Source organism: Cygnus olor, chromosome Z, assembly GCF_009769625.2.
Source record: "Cygnus olor isolate bCygOlo1 chromosome Z, bCygOlo1.pri.v2, whole genome shotgun sequence".
Classification (NCBI taxonomy): domain Eukaryota; kingdom Metazoa; phylum Chordata; class Aves; order Anseriformes; family Anatidae; genus Cygnus; species Cygnus olor.
In genome coordinates, this window is record NC_049198.1 from 65,070,692 (window position 1) to 65,087,159 (window position 16,468).

The 16,468-nt window shown below is 42.2% G+C and overlaps 2 protein-coding genes across 9 annotated transcripts in view; one reads left to right on the forward strand and one right to left on the reverse strand.

Annotated features, from left to right (window-relative positions):
• Positions 1-94: 94 nt before the first annotated feature.
• LOC121061272 (small EDRK-rich factor 1-like) lies at positions 95-5,933 on the reverse strand. Of its 4 annotated transcripts, XM_040539843.1 has the most exons (5): positions 5,811-5,911; positions 4,006-4,116; positions 1,887-1,945; positions 1,143-1,251; positions 95-608 (listed from the first exon to the last, which is right to left on the reverse strand). In XM_040539843.1, the coding sequence occupies exons 2-5, from the start codon at positions 4,053-4,055 to the stop codon at positions 536-538; spliced, it is 291 nt and encodes a 96-aa protein (XP_040395777.1). In that variant the 5' UTR covers positions 4,056-4,116; positions 5,811-5,911; the 3' UTR covers positions 95-535. The 4 variants fall into 4 exon arrangements, with proteins under 4 accessions (XP_040395777.1, XP_040395779.1, XP_040395778.1 ...); XM_040539845.1 differs by lacking the exon at positions 1,887-1,945; XM_040539844.1 differs by lacking the exons at positions 4,006-4,116; positions 5,811-5,911 and adding an exon at positions 3,454-3,500.
• Positions 5,934-5,938: 5 nt separating this feature from the next.
• BDP1 (B double prime 1, subunit of RNA polymerase III transcription initiation factor IIIB) overlaps positions 5,939-16,468 on the forward strand; it is a 55,832-nt gene continuing 45,302 nt past the window's right edge. For all 5 annotated transcript variants that reach the window (XM_040539836.1, XM_040539839.1, XM_040539840.1 and 2 more), the window contains exons 1-8: positions 5,939-6,226; positions 9,539-10,091; positions 10,755-10,864; positions 13,721-13,780; positions 14,144-14,287; positions 15,028-15,161; positions 15,615-15,709; positions 16,322-16,376. In XM_040539836.1, the coding sequence (XP_040395770.1) occupies positions 6,090-6,226; positions 9,539-10,091; positions 10,755-10,864; positions 13,721-13,780; positions 14,144-14,287; positions 15,028-15,161; positions 15,615-15,709; positions 16,322-16,376 (1,288 nt within the window). In that variant the 5' untranslated portion in view covers positions 5,939-6,089. The remainder of the gene's footprint in view (positions 6,227-9,538; positions 10,092-10,754; positions 10,865-13,720; positions 13,781-14,143; positions 14,288-15,027; positions 15,162-15,614; positions 15,710-16,321; positions 16,377-16,468) is intronic.

Sequence of the window (16,468 nt, forward strand, 5' to 3'; positions counted from 1 at the left end):
CAGACAGAGCGTTCTGCCTGCGCGCATCCCTTGCGCTGACGCCCTCTCGGAAAGCAATCGCCGGTCGGGTGTAACCGCTCCGGGATAGCCAGGATTTCATGCAAGGTTTTATTGTAAAAATAGCTAAATAGGGGTGAACGCACATCTCGGGTCAGGTCCCCACACATCTGAGCTCGTGTTACAAGCGTGTTCCACTGCAAACCAGACGGAGCGTCTGGAATTACAACAAATAAAATCCGGTCTAACTGTAGGTTTACAAACTCATTACTGGAACCGTTCAGTGAAAGCTACAGACGCAGCACAAGCTGTAGCACAGCGACCGCCCGGTACTACCATTCCTATGCATGCAGAGCAGTTGGCTTGGGAACAGCATTCCAAACAACTAAGCCTATGCTAACCAGAGGACAAACTAATGCTAGCTGAACGAGGCTGCAAGATTAACACTTAAATCATTTAATGGCCGGGCATTTTCATGAATAATCCTCTAGGCCTTTCTGCTTCAGCGATGCACTCCTATCTGCTCTGCAGGGATGGTTCATTTTGCTTCTGCCTGCAGAGACTTCCTTTCGTTAGCTGCCTTCTGTTTCCGCTGCATGATTTCAGAGTCCCTGTGAAGAGAAAAACATTGGATTTCAGATACCTGCTCGCTGCTTTTCTAACCAGTCTCCTCTAGCTTTTCTACAGCCCTTTACGTCAACCCCCTTTTGATAACGGGAAAATACTAGAATAAAACATCTCAGTTAGCCATTATCACACTCTTACCCTGGTCCTTTCATCAAGGTACGCCATGATTTAAAAAAGTTGCTTGATTAACAGACCGTATGTAATTCTTAGTTTTAGAAACAAAGGGTGCAATGAACCGAACATCTTCAAAAAAGTATTATACAGTATTCCACTGTTAGTATCATGCAAAAAGCTGCTCAAAAGAAATAAAAGCCTTTCCAGGTGTTGGAAGAAAAAAAAAAGTTCAACAGCAGATGCAGTAAAAACCTACGTCCAGGGTTTACACTTTGGCACATGAGTTGACCATGAAGCAAAGAAAAGTACTTAAATCCTGTGTCAGCTAAGACACTGGATTTTTCTCACTGATTTTTCCTCCCATTTTGCCCAACCATTTCAGTCAACTGTGCTAGATATCTCACCTCTGTTTTCTCTGAGAAGCAGACAAGCTATCTTCTTTCCTTTTCCCTTTGTGGATTTCCTGAGTCTTCTTCAGGTTCTTTTGGCGAGCAAGTTCACGCTGGTTCCCACCTAGAAGATACCATATAGTTTATATAGGTACTACCACTTTCTACATGCATTTTGTGTGTCTGTTACAAAGGTGGTAATGTTTGGCTCTGCCTGTTAGCAATGGCAGTATCTTCTGTCATGGTCTCCCTATCAGGTGCACAGCGAGAGGCAAGACAGCCTATTACTTCTCACGCTTACATTCCTACAGGTCATGCTCAATGGATCACCAAAATCCATCTCAACATTCCTTGCAAAATGTGCCTTTTTTCCAGGTGCATAATGCAGTTTCCCCAAAGAGACTGAAGGCAGACCATCCCATCAATGACCTGGGCAAAACGATGACAGCTACTCTTACAAAGAGGAGCCATCCTCCAGGAGCCTTGAACATGATTCCAGCATCCAACAGAGCTTACAAATTAACTTTGGACTGGAATTACATCATTAAAATTAAGGCAGTCAGAGAGAGCTTATGAAACTTCCTCAAACTCTTCCCAAGGCCTTCTTAGGAAATCACAAAGCAAATGGCTGTACATATTCAGAATCCAGACGTGTCTATCTGCTTTCAGTCTGTCATGCTGTCGTGCAAAATCACTGATGTGTTTGATCAGATCCCATGGTCAAGCAGCCTGAACCTTTTAAATCGTGCTCATACTTACTAAATAGCAGCTGGGAGCCTTGCACAGATGTGTAGAAGAACACACTTCCGCTGATGCCACTTAGAGGATGACCAATATGGGTAAGACAACGTCAGATCTGAGAACTCTGACTTTGTATTCTATTCCCCAAAACTACTTAACACAGGGTTAATAATGCACACATACCCCAGAAACTCAGTTAGGACTATGAATTGCTAAGATTTGCCTTCCTTTAGCACCATGAAAGCAGAGAAGACCATTTAGTATACAAACAGCTGTATGGATGTTTAATTCATTTTTGCTGCATAGCAGCTGACCTGTACTTGGTACTAAGGCAGCCAAAGAGCTCCAGACCCAGGTTTTGTTTACAGAGTCTGCAACACAGAGCACCTTGCAAAAGAAAAGGGGTTCACAAAGCTGAATACAGACTCAGAACTACAGGTCCTCATCAAGACTCCTTATTTAGAAAAAAAGAATTTAGTACCTTCCCCAGAATAGGTGCATGTATATGTCTTTGCACAGGGTTGACAATCCTAATGCTACGCACATGTGAGTACTTCCATGGTATTCAAGGAATTAGCATTCAGGCAAGTTCTGGCCATGGGCTTTTGTCCATAGCTTTCTTCCCTGTGCACCCTTCTTTGATTTCATTGTGAGCCAACATCTGTATTTTTAATCTTCTTAGTTTTATGAGTTCCCCTCGGCAGGCAATCCCTTAGCTTGCAGCAAGGGTAGAGCTAGCTGTTCTACCTACTTTACAGGCGATGGACTGTTAGCCCATTCAATTCATGACACTCAGATACTAACAAAGAGGTGACCTTAAATTATTTTTGCAGCACTCAAGCACGGCCTTATCAAGCATTTGGTCTTACTTTCAACAGAAGTAAAAAGTGAAAAAATATATATTTTATATAAATGTACAAAAAACTGCAGTCCACTGTTGCCAGTATAGAAGACGACTCTTCAAGGTACAGCAAGCTTCCCCTAGGACTATCGATACCCTGAAGTGGCTGGCAAGTTAGGCTTGCAATCTGTTTGATCTGACCGCATTCCTGAGGGTGTAACATCAAAACCAGCACAACTGCCGCTCAGAGCAGTTGCGACTCTCCATCCAAATACTGCAGGTCTTCCTTGCAATGCCCACAGCCATTACAATTACTAAGCGTTCTGCATTAGCTGACAATCTTTCCAACAATATCTGCTTACAGTAGTTGTAGACTAGACTGCCCATCTCACCCTCCAGGGCTGGTTCACTTCCTCGGTATTTCTTCTTGCCCTGCTTCTTCTGGATGCAAAGTGTCCCAGAATATGCTCAATGAAATCACTTGCACTCTTGAACAAACATGACCACAAGTTATTTTCCCATGCTCAAAAATGAAAGCTCTATCTCTGTAATTTCTGCTGTGCCTCTTTTCAGTATCTCTCCAGACTTAAGATTACCTATGCTGTCTTTCGACCTCCAAGACAGAGATCTCTCTAAACATCGTGTGCCTCTAATTTCAGGTATACAGAGGCAGTTTAGAATCAGGTCAAGAAAAAAAAATATTAAGCATCAGCCTGTTGATATAATCCACAGCTTTGTACTCACCCCATTTCTGAGCTGATGAAGGTACCTGCCATGCCAACAAGACAAACGCAAACCTACAAAAGCAGGGGCTCTGCGCATTCTTCACACCAGGTAAGAGGTGCTACAAGTCCAAATGAAAACAGCACATTACAACTGCTGCTTCCTGAGGGCTGCTCCTGCTTTGGAAGATGTACTTCACCTGCGACAGGACACCAGCTACTACCTTTTGCAAAGCCAAGGGAACTAACTCCTGCTCCCTCCTACCCACCAACACTAATGAGATCCTGTCCCTGATAATTTTGCCATGTAGAACTGTTAGTAGTAGAGTTGATTAGAACTTGATGACTCATGAGCAGATTATACATTCCAGGCTATAAATGGTCCTTGGATTTTGTAGTGCTCAGCAGGTATGAGTATCATACAAGCAAGTTAGCAGCTATTAGACGGGTCTTCTGTAGTGCTTAAAGAAGCAAAGTATAGTCTTTTACCACAACGAAAAAGAGCTTAGAAGTCAAAACACACTGCTATAGACAAAATTCATATAGCAGTCATCCTCCACCCTTAACCTTATACCTTTCTTTTCTCTCCAGGCAAATATCATGCAGGGTGTCCACAGAACACATGTAAGACTGAAAGCTCAAGAACCAAGTTGAACGGCATCACTGAAAAGCTTGGCTGCTATTTCTGCAAAGCAAAGGAGAGCAGAGGGGAAGGTACAGCAGTATATTATACACACAGAGCATACAAACTCAAACTATTATTTGAAAAGAAGTATACCTGTATCATCTCTGTTTCCAAGAAAATATTGCCTAGGACTGTTTGGCCCCAGCATTCTACCTGAGATGCTGAGTGAGAATCCCTAGCTCCACAGGACATGGTCCTGTTTGCTACATTCTGTATTATAAAACTAAATCTTCCATGAAATGTGGTCCTAACAAGAAGCCAATTCCACTTTCTGTAATGTGAAATTCAGGCGTTAACCGCTACTTAAAGGCCAGTACATCCTTCCTGTTTATACCTATGCTGTAGCACCCCAGTTCCTGCCTGCCTCTGCAAGACATACAGCCTTGGTTCCGCCTGTCCCTGCTCTCCGATCTCCCAAGATCCATCTGTCCTTGAAGAGAAAGACAAGCAGAAGACCTCTGTACAGCACTGGAACAAACAGCAATCATCTTTACTGGAAGGAGGTCAAAGTGAATGGCTGTAAGGATTGACTACTGAGGTCATGATCCCTGGAGTACTTTCTGAGCAGCAAAGGATTTAATCACACGTCAGAACTTCCAGCTGAATAAAACTGTCTGCAACCACGTCCCCAAAATAGAATGCTGAAGTAAACAGTGGAAGACAAGTGCCAAAAAAGAGTTCTCCAATTCATCTAGCCATCAACATCTTCACAGATCTAATTTGTTTCCAGGTATTTGCACTGGTTCAATCTCACTGTGCAACAATTACCATGAATTCATGAATTCAGAGGCACAACTACTAATAAACCATCTAGTCTTATTCTGTTTTACTGTGTGACTACTTGAAGTCAGAATGAGATCCACGTGACCGATATGACAGCTCTGAACTGTAAACATACTTCAGCAAAGACTGAACAGCGCAGTGGCATACCACAACTGCTACACCTCTAGCATTTCAGCACTGTATTAAAGTAGGTCACAGAATGAAATGCAATCCCTGTGTTATAATTAGTTGTGGGACACTGTATGTCTCTTCAAAACTTAAGCTGTAGTTATCTTAGTATCACAAGAACAGAAAAAAAATATCAAAAGCCATCAACCTGCTTCTTCAAATTCAAGGTCTGATCTGCACACAAACTGTTTATGATCTAGTCCTTTGTGCTTCCAGCAGTACAGCGTATTTGAAGCTGCGTTTTTTTTTTTTTTTTTAAAAGTCCAAACCTAAAAACACCTCCTTAATTAAGCACGGGCAGTTTCAGGGTTGCCAAGCATAATATGCAGCAACCAGAAGAGCCACAACACCTATTAGGTAAGCAGGAGTATTCTAGGTTTGGTTCACAGCTCTCCACTGTTTTTAGAGTAGATCCATCCACGTTAGTTTTGATCGGCACCCTAACGCCAAATAAACCGACGTGCTACTAATTATTTGTAACCGTGCAGAAGCCCTTTATTTACAGCCTGGCTGACTGCCAGCCCTGAAACCGAGCGTTTCTGCCCGAGCGCGCTGCCCTCCTCCCTCCTCCTCCCCTCCCGGCTGCTCTGTGAGGGACAGACCCGGCTCCCCGCGGCCGCCCATGGGCCCCGCACAACCGCCGGGCCGCCCCCGGCTCCCGGCGCAGCCGTTCCCTGCCGGCCTGGTGAAGCCCGAAGCCCCGCCGCCCGCACCGCTCCGTGACAGGATCCCCCCGCACTCACGGGTCATGGCGGAACGCTCGAGCCGCGCAGCACCGCCGCCCCCCAACCACCCTCACCAGCTGCCAGAACCTTCCAACAGCCCGCCCGCTGCGCGCTCCCCTTATAAAGCCTCGCCCGCATTACATCACGCGCTACCGGAAGGTGTGGCCTACGGCGGCGTCGCGCGACGATGACGCGCACAGCGCGGCGGCAGTGGAGGAGGCTATGCCGTGAGCGGGCCGGGCTCGCGTCGCCCGCGGTCCGTTGACGCCGCCTGAGCGGAGCCCGCGCGCCGCCGCCATGTTCCGCCGGGCCCGGCTGAGCGTGCGGCCTAACGTGCGGCCCGCCAGCAGGGAGACACAGGGGTCCCCCGCCGCCGCCGGGGCCGAGCCGCCGCCGCCGCCGGCGCCGCCTCCAGCCGGGAGCCGTGACGAGGGGTGAGTGCCGGGCGGGGGGGCTTTATGGCTTTGCCCCCCGGCTTCTTCAGTGTTTTAAGGGCTTTTTGTTGCGGTGGAAATACGCGGCGGGGTGGTGGCTGGCTCTTCAGGACCACAGCCTGGTGGTTGCCCTTCAGAACAGCCTCCTCGCTTCCTTTAGCTAGCTGCATTTCCATGAATACCTGCGTTTTTTTCGTTAAAACGCCCTTCGTGGTATTACACGGGGTCATCTTACAATCTGTGTCCTTTGACTAGAAATTCAGGTGTCAAGCCACCGTGTTGCAGTGTGCCTGCAGCAAACCCGTGCTGCCTTCTATCCAACTTATTTCTTGTATACTTAAAGCCTTTTCGCAGTACGTCATGACGGTGTTCTTTCAATGTTCGCTTATAAAATGTGTCAGTTACAGAGATGAGATTAGTGGATCTCTGGTTAGGCAGAACTTATTCCTGAAATGAAGGTGCAGTTTGTTTTGCAGTTGCTGTTTTTTGGTTATGCGGCAGAGCTGCTGATTCAGCAGATTTACCTCTTTTTTCTTCTTTTAGTTTAATGGGTGTGTTAGCATGATGTAATTTTCAAAACCAGATGCTAATGCTGTTCTGAAGTGGAAAATATTCTAAGAAATCCATTCTCGTGACTTGAAAAAGTAGACCTTTACCATATAAGTAGCAAGCTTATGGCTAACAGTAAATGCAGCAAATATCTGCCCAAGCAAATCCACAAATCTGGATCCTGCTGTCTTACAGAAAAACTAGAGCAGTTATATTAACCTTCCACTACCTGTAGTGGAGGTTATTTCAGATGTACTGTAACACCTCCAGTTTGTTAACCGAGTGAAATGCGCGGAGTGGGGAAGAGGCCTAGGAAAGCGCTTCTTCAGCAATGCACAGGTTTGGGAAGTGATGTGCTTACAGAAAGACTCGTAAGGACCACTCGTATGGTGGCTTCTGGAGTGCAGGTGGAGGTAGAAAGAAGCATCCGCCTGTAAGTTCTGGGAGACTCAGGGGAACTGAACTCTTATCCTGGCAGCAGGTAGTAGGGGCACAGGTGAGAGTTTCTCCCTTTTGCCCCCATATGCTCACCCCTGAACTCCATGGAATTCATAAAGCTTCAGTATGGTTTTGAAGGCCTGTACTAACCAAACAGGAGAGAGTAGGCCAAGGGATTTATTACAGTGTAAGCAGTAGTAGCTTCTTGGATGGCTGTCTTGTTGCATTTTAAAGATAGGCTGCCAGGGTGTTTCAGAAGATTCAGGAAGAGTGGATATGAGGGAAGGCAATTTGATTTCTTGAGTGCAGTAAGTGGTAGAATACAACACAGCATGGTTTTGTGTGGTCTGCAGAAAAAACAATGGCAAATGTGAGCGTCTTACCTGTCCAGTCTAAAGCATTTCTTCATAGCTTTTCAAACTGTATCTGTGCTGTTAGTTCCTTTGATTTGTTTTAAATTCTGAACTGGTTTTGCTGATTATCAGGGAAGTGAAAATTCCCTGAGCATAGGGTTATTACTTATCCTTTTTTAAAAAAGGTGTCTGTTAATGTTGGTTAATTTTAGTAGGCTGCACACTCATTTCCCTGCGGTGGGATGGAAAGAGAATCAGAAAGGTAAAACTCATAGGTTGAGACAAAGTCAGTTTAAGAGGTAAAACAGACACTCTTCATGCAAGCAAAGCAAACCAAGGAATCACTTTTGCTGCTTCTCATTAGCCTGCAGATGTTCAACCACTCCCAGGAGAGCAGGGCCCATCACGTGGAACGGTTCCTTGGGTAGACAAAGGCCATCGCTCCACATGTACCCCTTCCTCCTCCTTTCCCCCAGTTTTATTGCTGACCATGATTCCACATGGCATGGGACATCCCCTTGGTCAGTTTGGGCCAGCTGTCCTGGCTGTGTCCCCTCTCCAGCTCCTGGTGCGCCCCCAGCCTTCTTGCTGGCGCTTTGTAAGCACTGCTCTGCACAGCTGAGACATTGGTGTATTATCAACGGTATTTTCACCACAAATCCCACAGACAGCACCAAATGAGTCTGTATGAAGAAAGCTATCTCTATCCCAGCCAACACCAGTACAGCTAAATTTAACTGTCCAAAATCTAGTGTGGTACTCCAGGAAGACTATATAAGCTACAGGTAGTGCTGAGAAGATAAACAAACAACTACTTTCCACTGTCTCTTGGTGTACCAAAAACAGAGAATATTGAATGGAGGTTGCAAGGATCTCTTTCAAAACACAGATAAGCAGCATGTAGTGAAGTTGCTCAACGCCTTGTTGAAGGATATTGTATGCACTAAAAATGTGTATAAACTCACAGCATGGGACATTGATACAGAAAAGTCTGTTGAGGCTGTTAAATAAGACATCATCTGTAACCTATTCCTGTTCCACAGAGTAGCTAGAGAGGTTTTGGAAAAACTTCACTGTATATTTTTGCTTTCCTTCTATTTGCTTTTCTTCCTATTCTTTCAAAGGCATTTGCTTCTGAGTATTTTTGGAGATGGTAAGTAAACCATAGGTGTGGTCATCCTTATGTACAGAAACAAGGCATAGTTCCAATGTGAAATTAAAAAGGTCTTTATGACTCAGTTGTAATTCTGCTGTAGTTTTACTATCAGCAACAGCCAGGGAGTCAAATACTAGAGCTGTTTTTAAGATTTTGGAAGATGATCATGGTTTTAGCAATTTTGCAACTTTGTGAATTATTTCTGTGTCAAGGATGGAAACAATACTTAAGAAAGCTTCCCAGGGAAGCTGGAAGTTGTTGTCCCCAAAAGCCCAGTTTTGAGGTGTTCATTGGAACAACAGCCAGTTTCACAGCAGAGGACTTTTTTTTTTTTAAATCACAGTTCAGATTTTATCTAATTACAAGTGTATAAGAGGATGGCTCAGGTTGGTTGTAATGAAAAATCGTAAAACTACTTCTTGCATATACTTTTATTAAAATGTTCTTGATGTGTAACACAGTATGTAGGGTATTCTTTACAAAGCTTTATTGACTTTATTGTATTATGATGTTTGGTATTCTTAGTTGAAAGTAGAGAGCTTTCCAAAAAGAGGGCAAAAAAGGAATGTGTGAGTTTAACATTGCTGGTCAACCAACTTGTAGAGAGCTAATACTTAATATTAGAAAATAATATACCAGTTTTTGTATCTGGTTAGTTTGAGTGCCAGGTGTAGGTTGGTTCAATTGTGACTTGTTGTATATATCTTTAATTTTCTGTACTACTACATTCATACTGAGTGAAGCGTGTATCTTGATAGTAAGTGTTCTGAATTTGTCACTGAAGTATTTCAGAATGTTTTCTCTTAAATTTTCCAGTGATGACAAGGCTGATAGCTCAAATGATGCTGGAGAAACTAGTAAACCTACAGAGATGCCTACACAGAGAAGAAAACGGATTTCCACTATGCCAAATCTTGTCAGACCCAGAGCTGGGCCTTCATCTGTTCAGCATTCTGCATCAAAACCACAGAGGCGAGCATCGCAGGCTCCTGATGGCAGTGCTTCACTTCAGAAGGATTCTTCTGCATCAGAAAAGAGTAATAGTGAATGCTCTTTAAAGTCTCCCATACTGCCTGAAAAGAAAACGCCTGTGCCACAAGTGCCACAGTTTTCACCACTAAAAAAGTCTGTAAATAAAGAACAAACTGTCAGTGTAGCGGTTCAAAAAAATGATGATACCTTGCCGAAGAACCTACCCTCTCCACTCAAGGAGAGACCAACACAGGAAACATCAGTGACAAAGGAGGAAAAGTTACCTACGAAACCTGCTCCTGCAAAAGAGAAACAAATGTGTTCTGACCGTGAAAGGATCCTCAAAGCTCGGAGATTGAGGGAAATGCTTAGAGAAGAGCTGAAGAAAGAGCGGATGGTAGGTCTCTGCCTTGAGCAGTGCTGGTTTGTGAAGCACAGAGAAAGATTTGATTCATCGAACATTGTCACTGCTGCTTTGCTGTAGTGTTTTCCGACAATGATCATCACCTGCTTACTGCTAACAGTTTGTGATGTCTCATAATCTGGTAGGGGGTTAGTTTGTAAGCAGTAACAGCACTTCCCTCATAATACATATTTCATGAGAAACAATGTATCTTTCCTTTTAGTTAGACTTGCAACCCTCTTCAACCTGAGACCTGCTTTGTAGTAGGCACTTTTCCAGTCTTCACAGCTGATAATACCCTGGTAGTTTCTAAGAAGCTTGGGATGTGTGGCATCTTGCATTATTTTAGACTTGTTTATTGACTGAGTTCTGTGACTTTATCTCTGCTGAGTGTTGAATCTCTTTGAGAGGACAAATCACTTAGAGGTCTATGGTGACAGACATTTGTCCTCTCTGACAAATGTACACTCTTAAGATAAATTTTTCAGTTGGGTGTAAAAAAAAAAAAAAGAGCACCACGAACAGCAACACCAAAACACCACCCCAACAACAACAAAAAAACCAACAATTTTCGTCTGAATGCTACTTAATAAACAAAAATATTAATTTGTGTAAAATAAATTCAGCCTGGAAATACTTTGTTTTGCTTTTATACAGAAACAGTTGAAACACAGGCCTCCGATTATCGAAGGGCGTTCTCCACCAGATCGCTCTAAAATGACCATGAGAGACTTGATATACTATCTGCCAGAAAACAACCCTATGAAGTAAGTATGACTTTTTCTTCCTCCTTAGGTTAAGTAATCTTTCTTTTTCTATCATTTTAATGATTGTGGAAAGGAGAATTCTCAAATCAATTAGTACAGATGCAGTATTGTTGCAATGGCAATAAAAGCTTCCATACATCTTTTCACATCTGTTCAGTCCTTGTACAGAAATGAGAAAGGAGATTAGTGTACCTGTTGAAATATAAACGGACAAACCTTTCCCCACTGCTGATTTAACTCTGTACAAATGCAGAATTATAAGTTGCTTTTTGTTAGCTAGCTTCTGTTAAATTTCATTTTAGGGACTTTATGAGTCACTACCAAATCTAGGGGACTTGAGGAAACGAAGCATTTCTGCTTTCTGGCTGCTGAATTATAGAACATGCTGCAAGACCCAGGAGGTGTTTCTGTCCCATCTGGATGGATGTGGCTGTTGCTCTTCCTGAACAACAATCACGAACATACGTACAGTTATTCAAGTCCTGTTCTTCCTTTCTGGTTGATCAGAAGTTAGCTCGTGAAATGCAAACGCACGCAGACTCTCTAGGTTCATGAGCACACCTATGTTCATGGATCCCTTGAATTCAGTACAGCTTCAAAGCCTCGTATCATGTCTGAAACAACCCCTCATCCCCCAGGCAGTACATGCATTTCTGATATCCTGGCTTGTTCAGACTGATGTTTGTTGGTAGAACAGATCTGTGTGCCCTCACACTCATTTTACAAGTACCACTGCAATTGTGAATCTCTTGGATAAGTGTGAGCTCTGCTTTCCTAATGTCTGTGTCTGGACCCTGGGCCTTTATCAAGCTACTTGCTGGGTTAAGCAAGCTATGTGCATGTACACATAAACATGCATGCAGGGTTAAATGGTTAATAAAAACACAGCCTGGTCTCTGTAGCTGCTGGCACTTAGGTCTCTGTGCACACTACCTCCAGCTGCTGACAGCTCAACCTACAGGCACTAAGATCTGTGGTGTCTCCAATAGCTGGCATGCAAACCTCACCTACCTGCAAGCCTGTCTGCCTGCTGGCACCTAGACCCGCCAGCCTAGTGAAATGCATCCTTTTCTCTGATTGAGTTCTAGACCCTGTGTCACTCACAGAAAGTGAGATTATACATGGGGGGGAAAAATAATTATGAAAGGTTTGAAGTGGAAGGGATGTTTAAAGATCACCTAGTTCCAAGCCTCCTGCCCAGGGCAGGGACACCTTCCACTAGATAGGGCTTTCAAAAACCCCATCTAGCCTGACCGTGTACAGTTCCAGGGATAGGGCATCCACAGCTTCTCTGGGCAACCTATTCCAGTGCCTCACTACCCTCTGAGTGAAGAATTTCTTCCAAATATCTAATGTAAACCTACCCTCTTTTGGTTTAAAACCACTACTCTGTCCTATCACTACACTTCCTTACAAAGAGTCCCTTCCCAGCTTTTCTGTTGGCCCCCTTTAGGTACTGGGAGGCCTCTGTAAGGTGTCCCTGGAGCCTTCTCTTCCCCAGGCTGAACAATCCCAACTCCCCCAGCCTGTTGTCACAGGAGAGGTGCTCTAGCCCTTTGGTCATCTTTGTGGCCCTCCTCTCGACTTGTTCTAATATTTCCATGTCCTTTTTGTGCTGGGGGCCCCAAAGCTGAACGCAGCACTCCAGGTGGGGTCTCAGAAGAACAGAGCAGAGGGAGAGAATCACCTCCCTCCACCTGTTGGCCATGCTGCTTTTGATGCAGCCCAGGTTACAACTGGCTTTCTGAGCCGCAAGTGCATACTGCTGGCTCATTGTCAGTTTTTTGTCCACCAACACCCCCACTCCACAGTTCTGCTGTCAGTTCACTTATCACCGTATGTTCATATAAGTTCATATAATCCCACAACCCCTTTCTGAATACAACAATAGGTTTTGGACAGTCCCCTCAAGCCCTCTCAAATATCTCGCAAGATTCTTAATGATTACAAAGTGTAGGTTGACTTTTAAAGCTATGCCTGAATAGGTCCTTTCATCAGTCAGTAGCAGACGAGTTTGAGGTTTATTATTGTCTGTTATCATCTGCTCATTAATGTTTGTGAGCCTTTTATTTAACACTTTCCTTGATTTTTTTTTTTTTTTACACTGTCCTTAACCAGCTAATGAAACAGATGCTCTTACTTTTCATATATTCTTACGATGGATATATTCTTGTGCCTGGCAACCTAGCTGTTACATGCTATCTTAGCTTAATTCAGTTAATTCTTACAGCAGCATGTGCCTTGATGTTGTTGACTCTAGCAGTTTGGGATGGTGTGTAGATGGTGCAAGGAGAAGGAGCAAAATGTTAGATTTGGTAACCTGATGAAAAGTTAGGGAAAAGTATGACCACTTGACCTCCAAAGTACAGTGCTTGCTGGAAGGATTAGTTCCACAAAAGAAGTGTCAGTGATTTTTCATACTCACAGAACTTGCTGGTCAGTGCAAAGTGGAGTTGTTAGTGTGTACTGCATTGTTTTACTATCAGCTTTCGGTACTTCTGTCTTAGTGACTGATGGGCCACTGTTCATCTTCAGTCTCTTGTGATAAGGCAGTCTGAACTTCTAATTAAAAAGCTAAGAACTAATGTTCACAAAGTGTTGATCACTTACTATTGTCTCAAGGATTATAGCTTGAAATCTCTTGATTTGTTCTTCATCAATTTATGCTCATTAAAAGCAAAATTCATTAGGCAGTGATAATTGTTCAGTTAGACCAAGTCCAGATGCGGTACAAAGACTTGAAAATAAGAAAGTTTTATGTTTCTTTGTCCATTATTCAGTGAAAGTGGGTTTAGGGGAGTGAAACTGAAGTGTACTTGTAAAATCTTTCATCTCTAACTTTTTAAAAAATTCTAGGTCTTCATTGGTAGAAGAAAAGAAAACAGAAAAAAATTCTGCACAGTGTCAAATGAAAGAGTAAGTCTTGGTGACAGAGGTACTTAGAGTAAAAAGACATTCTGTTATTGGGTACGAACATGTTTAAATGTAGTAATGTTAGCAATGTAGGTCTTTGTTTACTGTTTCAGTATCGTAGCCCTTATTTAAAATAAACTGTAATTTGGGAGGGGAGGGTAGTGAAAGCATTTTGCTTTTCATTTTTATGGTTTTGGACTTATTCATTTTACAACAGAATGAAAAACAGATTCCAGAGTCTGTATTGACTAACTTGCTTATAGGTTACATTGCTGAGTGGTTAAGCTGTTAAGCATCTGGCATACAGAGCAGCAAATTAGAATGCTGACAAAAGTAATCTTTTTGCTTGGTCTTCTAAAATTGTAGACAGGAAGAGAAAAATACTCCTGATCGTGAAGAGGAAGATGAGGAGGAAGAGGCAGAGAATGGGGAGGACAGTCAGGATGGTCCGCTTCTAGTTCCTCGTGTGAAAGTAGCAGAAGATGGTTCAATTATTCTGGATGAAGAAAGGTATATTCTCTGCCTGACTCATGGACAATATATGCTAGATTGCTACTTCGTTTGTAAATAGAACAGTTATTTTGGATAGGAAGAAACATGCATGTATTAATACGATGAGAGTTGAGCTATCCTAATTAAGAAAATAGTGCAAATATGTGTCAAAATATGAGCAACAATTATCTTATTATGTATCCTATTATCTTATTATGTCTTAGTAGTGGCAAAATTTCTCTGAGAAACGTGGTTTTGGAGAAGGATAGAAAGGAGGGTACCATGCTCTGTTACAGGGAACACTGAGAATTTGTCAGACTTCTAGATGTGTCCTATCTAGTTCACTTCTTTGATTCTCACAGTTTCAGTAATCTGCTCATTGTTGTTCAGTTGTCAATATGATTTGCTCCAGCTTTATATCTTTCATGTTGCTGCTCTGTTCAGCTGTCAGTGCTTTCAGTAACTTTGCTTAGAATATGACTTTTAAAAGTATTAGGCTACCAAATTACTGAGTTTTGAAAATGCATTATTACCATGAGATTTAGGCCACGATGTAAAAGAATTTGGAGAGGTCATTGTGTGGTTTTGCAAAATAAATTCTTGGATGTTAAAAAGACAGTCTTTTTTGGTAGGTGTTTTAATTTTATCTGTTTGTACTAAATCTTATAAAAATGGAAAAAGGCAAATTTATAAATGCCAACTATATGTCTTGCTAGTGATATTGTCATATAAGTCTCTTTCTGTGTTTGCTTTTCCAGTTTAACTGTAGAAGTTCTAAGAACTAAAGGTCCTTGTGTTGTAGAAGAAAATGATCCTATCTTTGAGCGTGGCTCTACAACTACGTATTCCAGCTTCAGGAAAAGTTTTTACACCAAACCATGGTCAAATAAAGGTGAGAATGCTTTTGGTTTCATGTTTTGAGTGTGCAGAAAAAAAATACCTGTTTCTACCAATGCTTTATATTCCCAATTTATTCCTAATTCCCAATATATTCCCAATTATTCCCATTTTATTCCCAGTGAAGTTGATGGACCTGCTTAAGTGTGACATGGTCTCAACCCTGGAATTCTTTGCAGCAAGCAGAGCTCTGATGTTTGCTATGAAAATAGGCAAATTTTTTAAAAAAGTCCAGTACCTTTTGTAGGGTACCCATGACTACTTCTGTCACGGATGTTTAGATGCTGTTGAAATGCTAGCGTGCTTTATCAGATGTGTAATTTTGGATGAACTTGCCATCACTGTTGGTAATCTGAAAGTTATCTATCTATTTGTTTTAAGTTTGAAAATTGCTTTTAATTGTGTGTGTTTGTATGCATAACTATTTTATTTATTTGTTTTCTCCCAGAAACAGACATGTTCTTTTTAGCCATCAGCATGGTAGGAACAGACTTTTCCTTGATTGGACGATTGTTTCCTCACAGAGCCAGAGCAGAAATTAAGGTAAAGATTAAGGCACTTAAATCAACTGATTAAAAATGTGTTTTCACTTTTTTTTGTTTCTCTTTTTCTGTTACTATGCTTCCTATCGGTATTGGTAATTTTAATGCTAATTGGCTCTGTAGCAGTGGTATTAATAAATGTTTCCAGGAGGTGATAAGAATCTCAAATACAATTGTTCTGAGTTGAATTCTGATCAGCATATCTAGTAAATCTAACATGTCTAGGCACAGTTTGTCTTGATTTTATTTTAATTGAAAAATGCTGATAAACATAGTGGATATTTGGTGAGGCTCTTTTGTGTTGCCTCTTTCTTGGTATCCAACTGGGAAAACCTTCTGTATTTCAAAGTTTGCCTAGACTGGAAGCAAGGACAAAGATGTCGAAAAGAATCAGAAACTATGGCTGATGATATGTATTGATGAAAGAAAACAAACTTTAGCTTTTATATGTAAAACTGAATAGCAAACTTATGTTCTGTCAGCGTGCTTGCAAGTTTTTACAACTTTAGATTGTAGAAAATTTTATTGCATTAAAGAAGTCTTACTTTGATCTGCTGTATTTTACAGTATCTTGTTGCATTTCTTGCTTACTGAAAAGGACTTTTTTTTTCAGAACAAGTTCAAACGTGAGGAAAAAGCAAATGGATGGAGGATAGACAAAGCTTTCAGTAAGTAAAGGAAGCACACCCCACCCTACAGTGAGTCAGTTATGTGCTAGTCATCTTTCTTCATTGTCATTTTTGCGTTTTGCCGTGCTTGA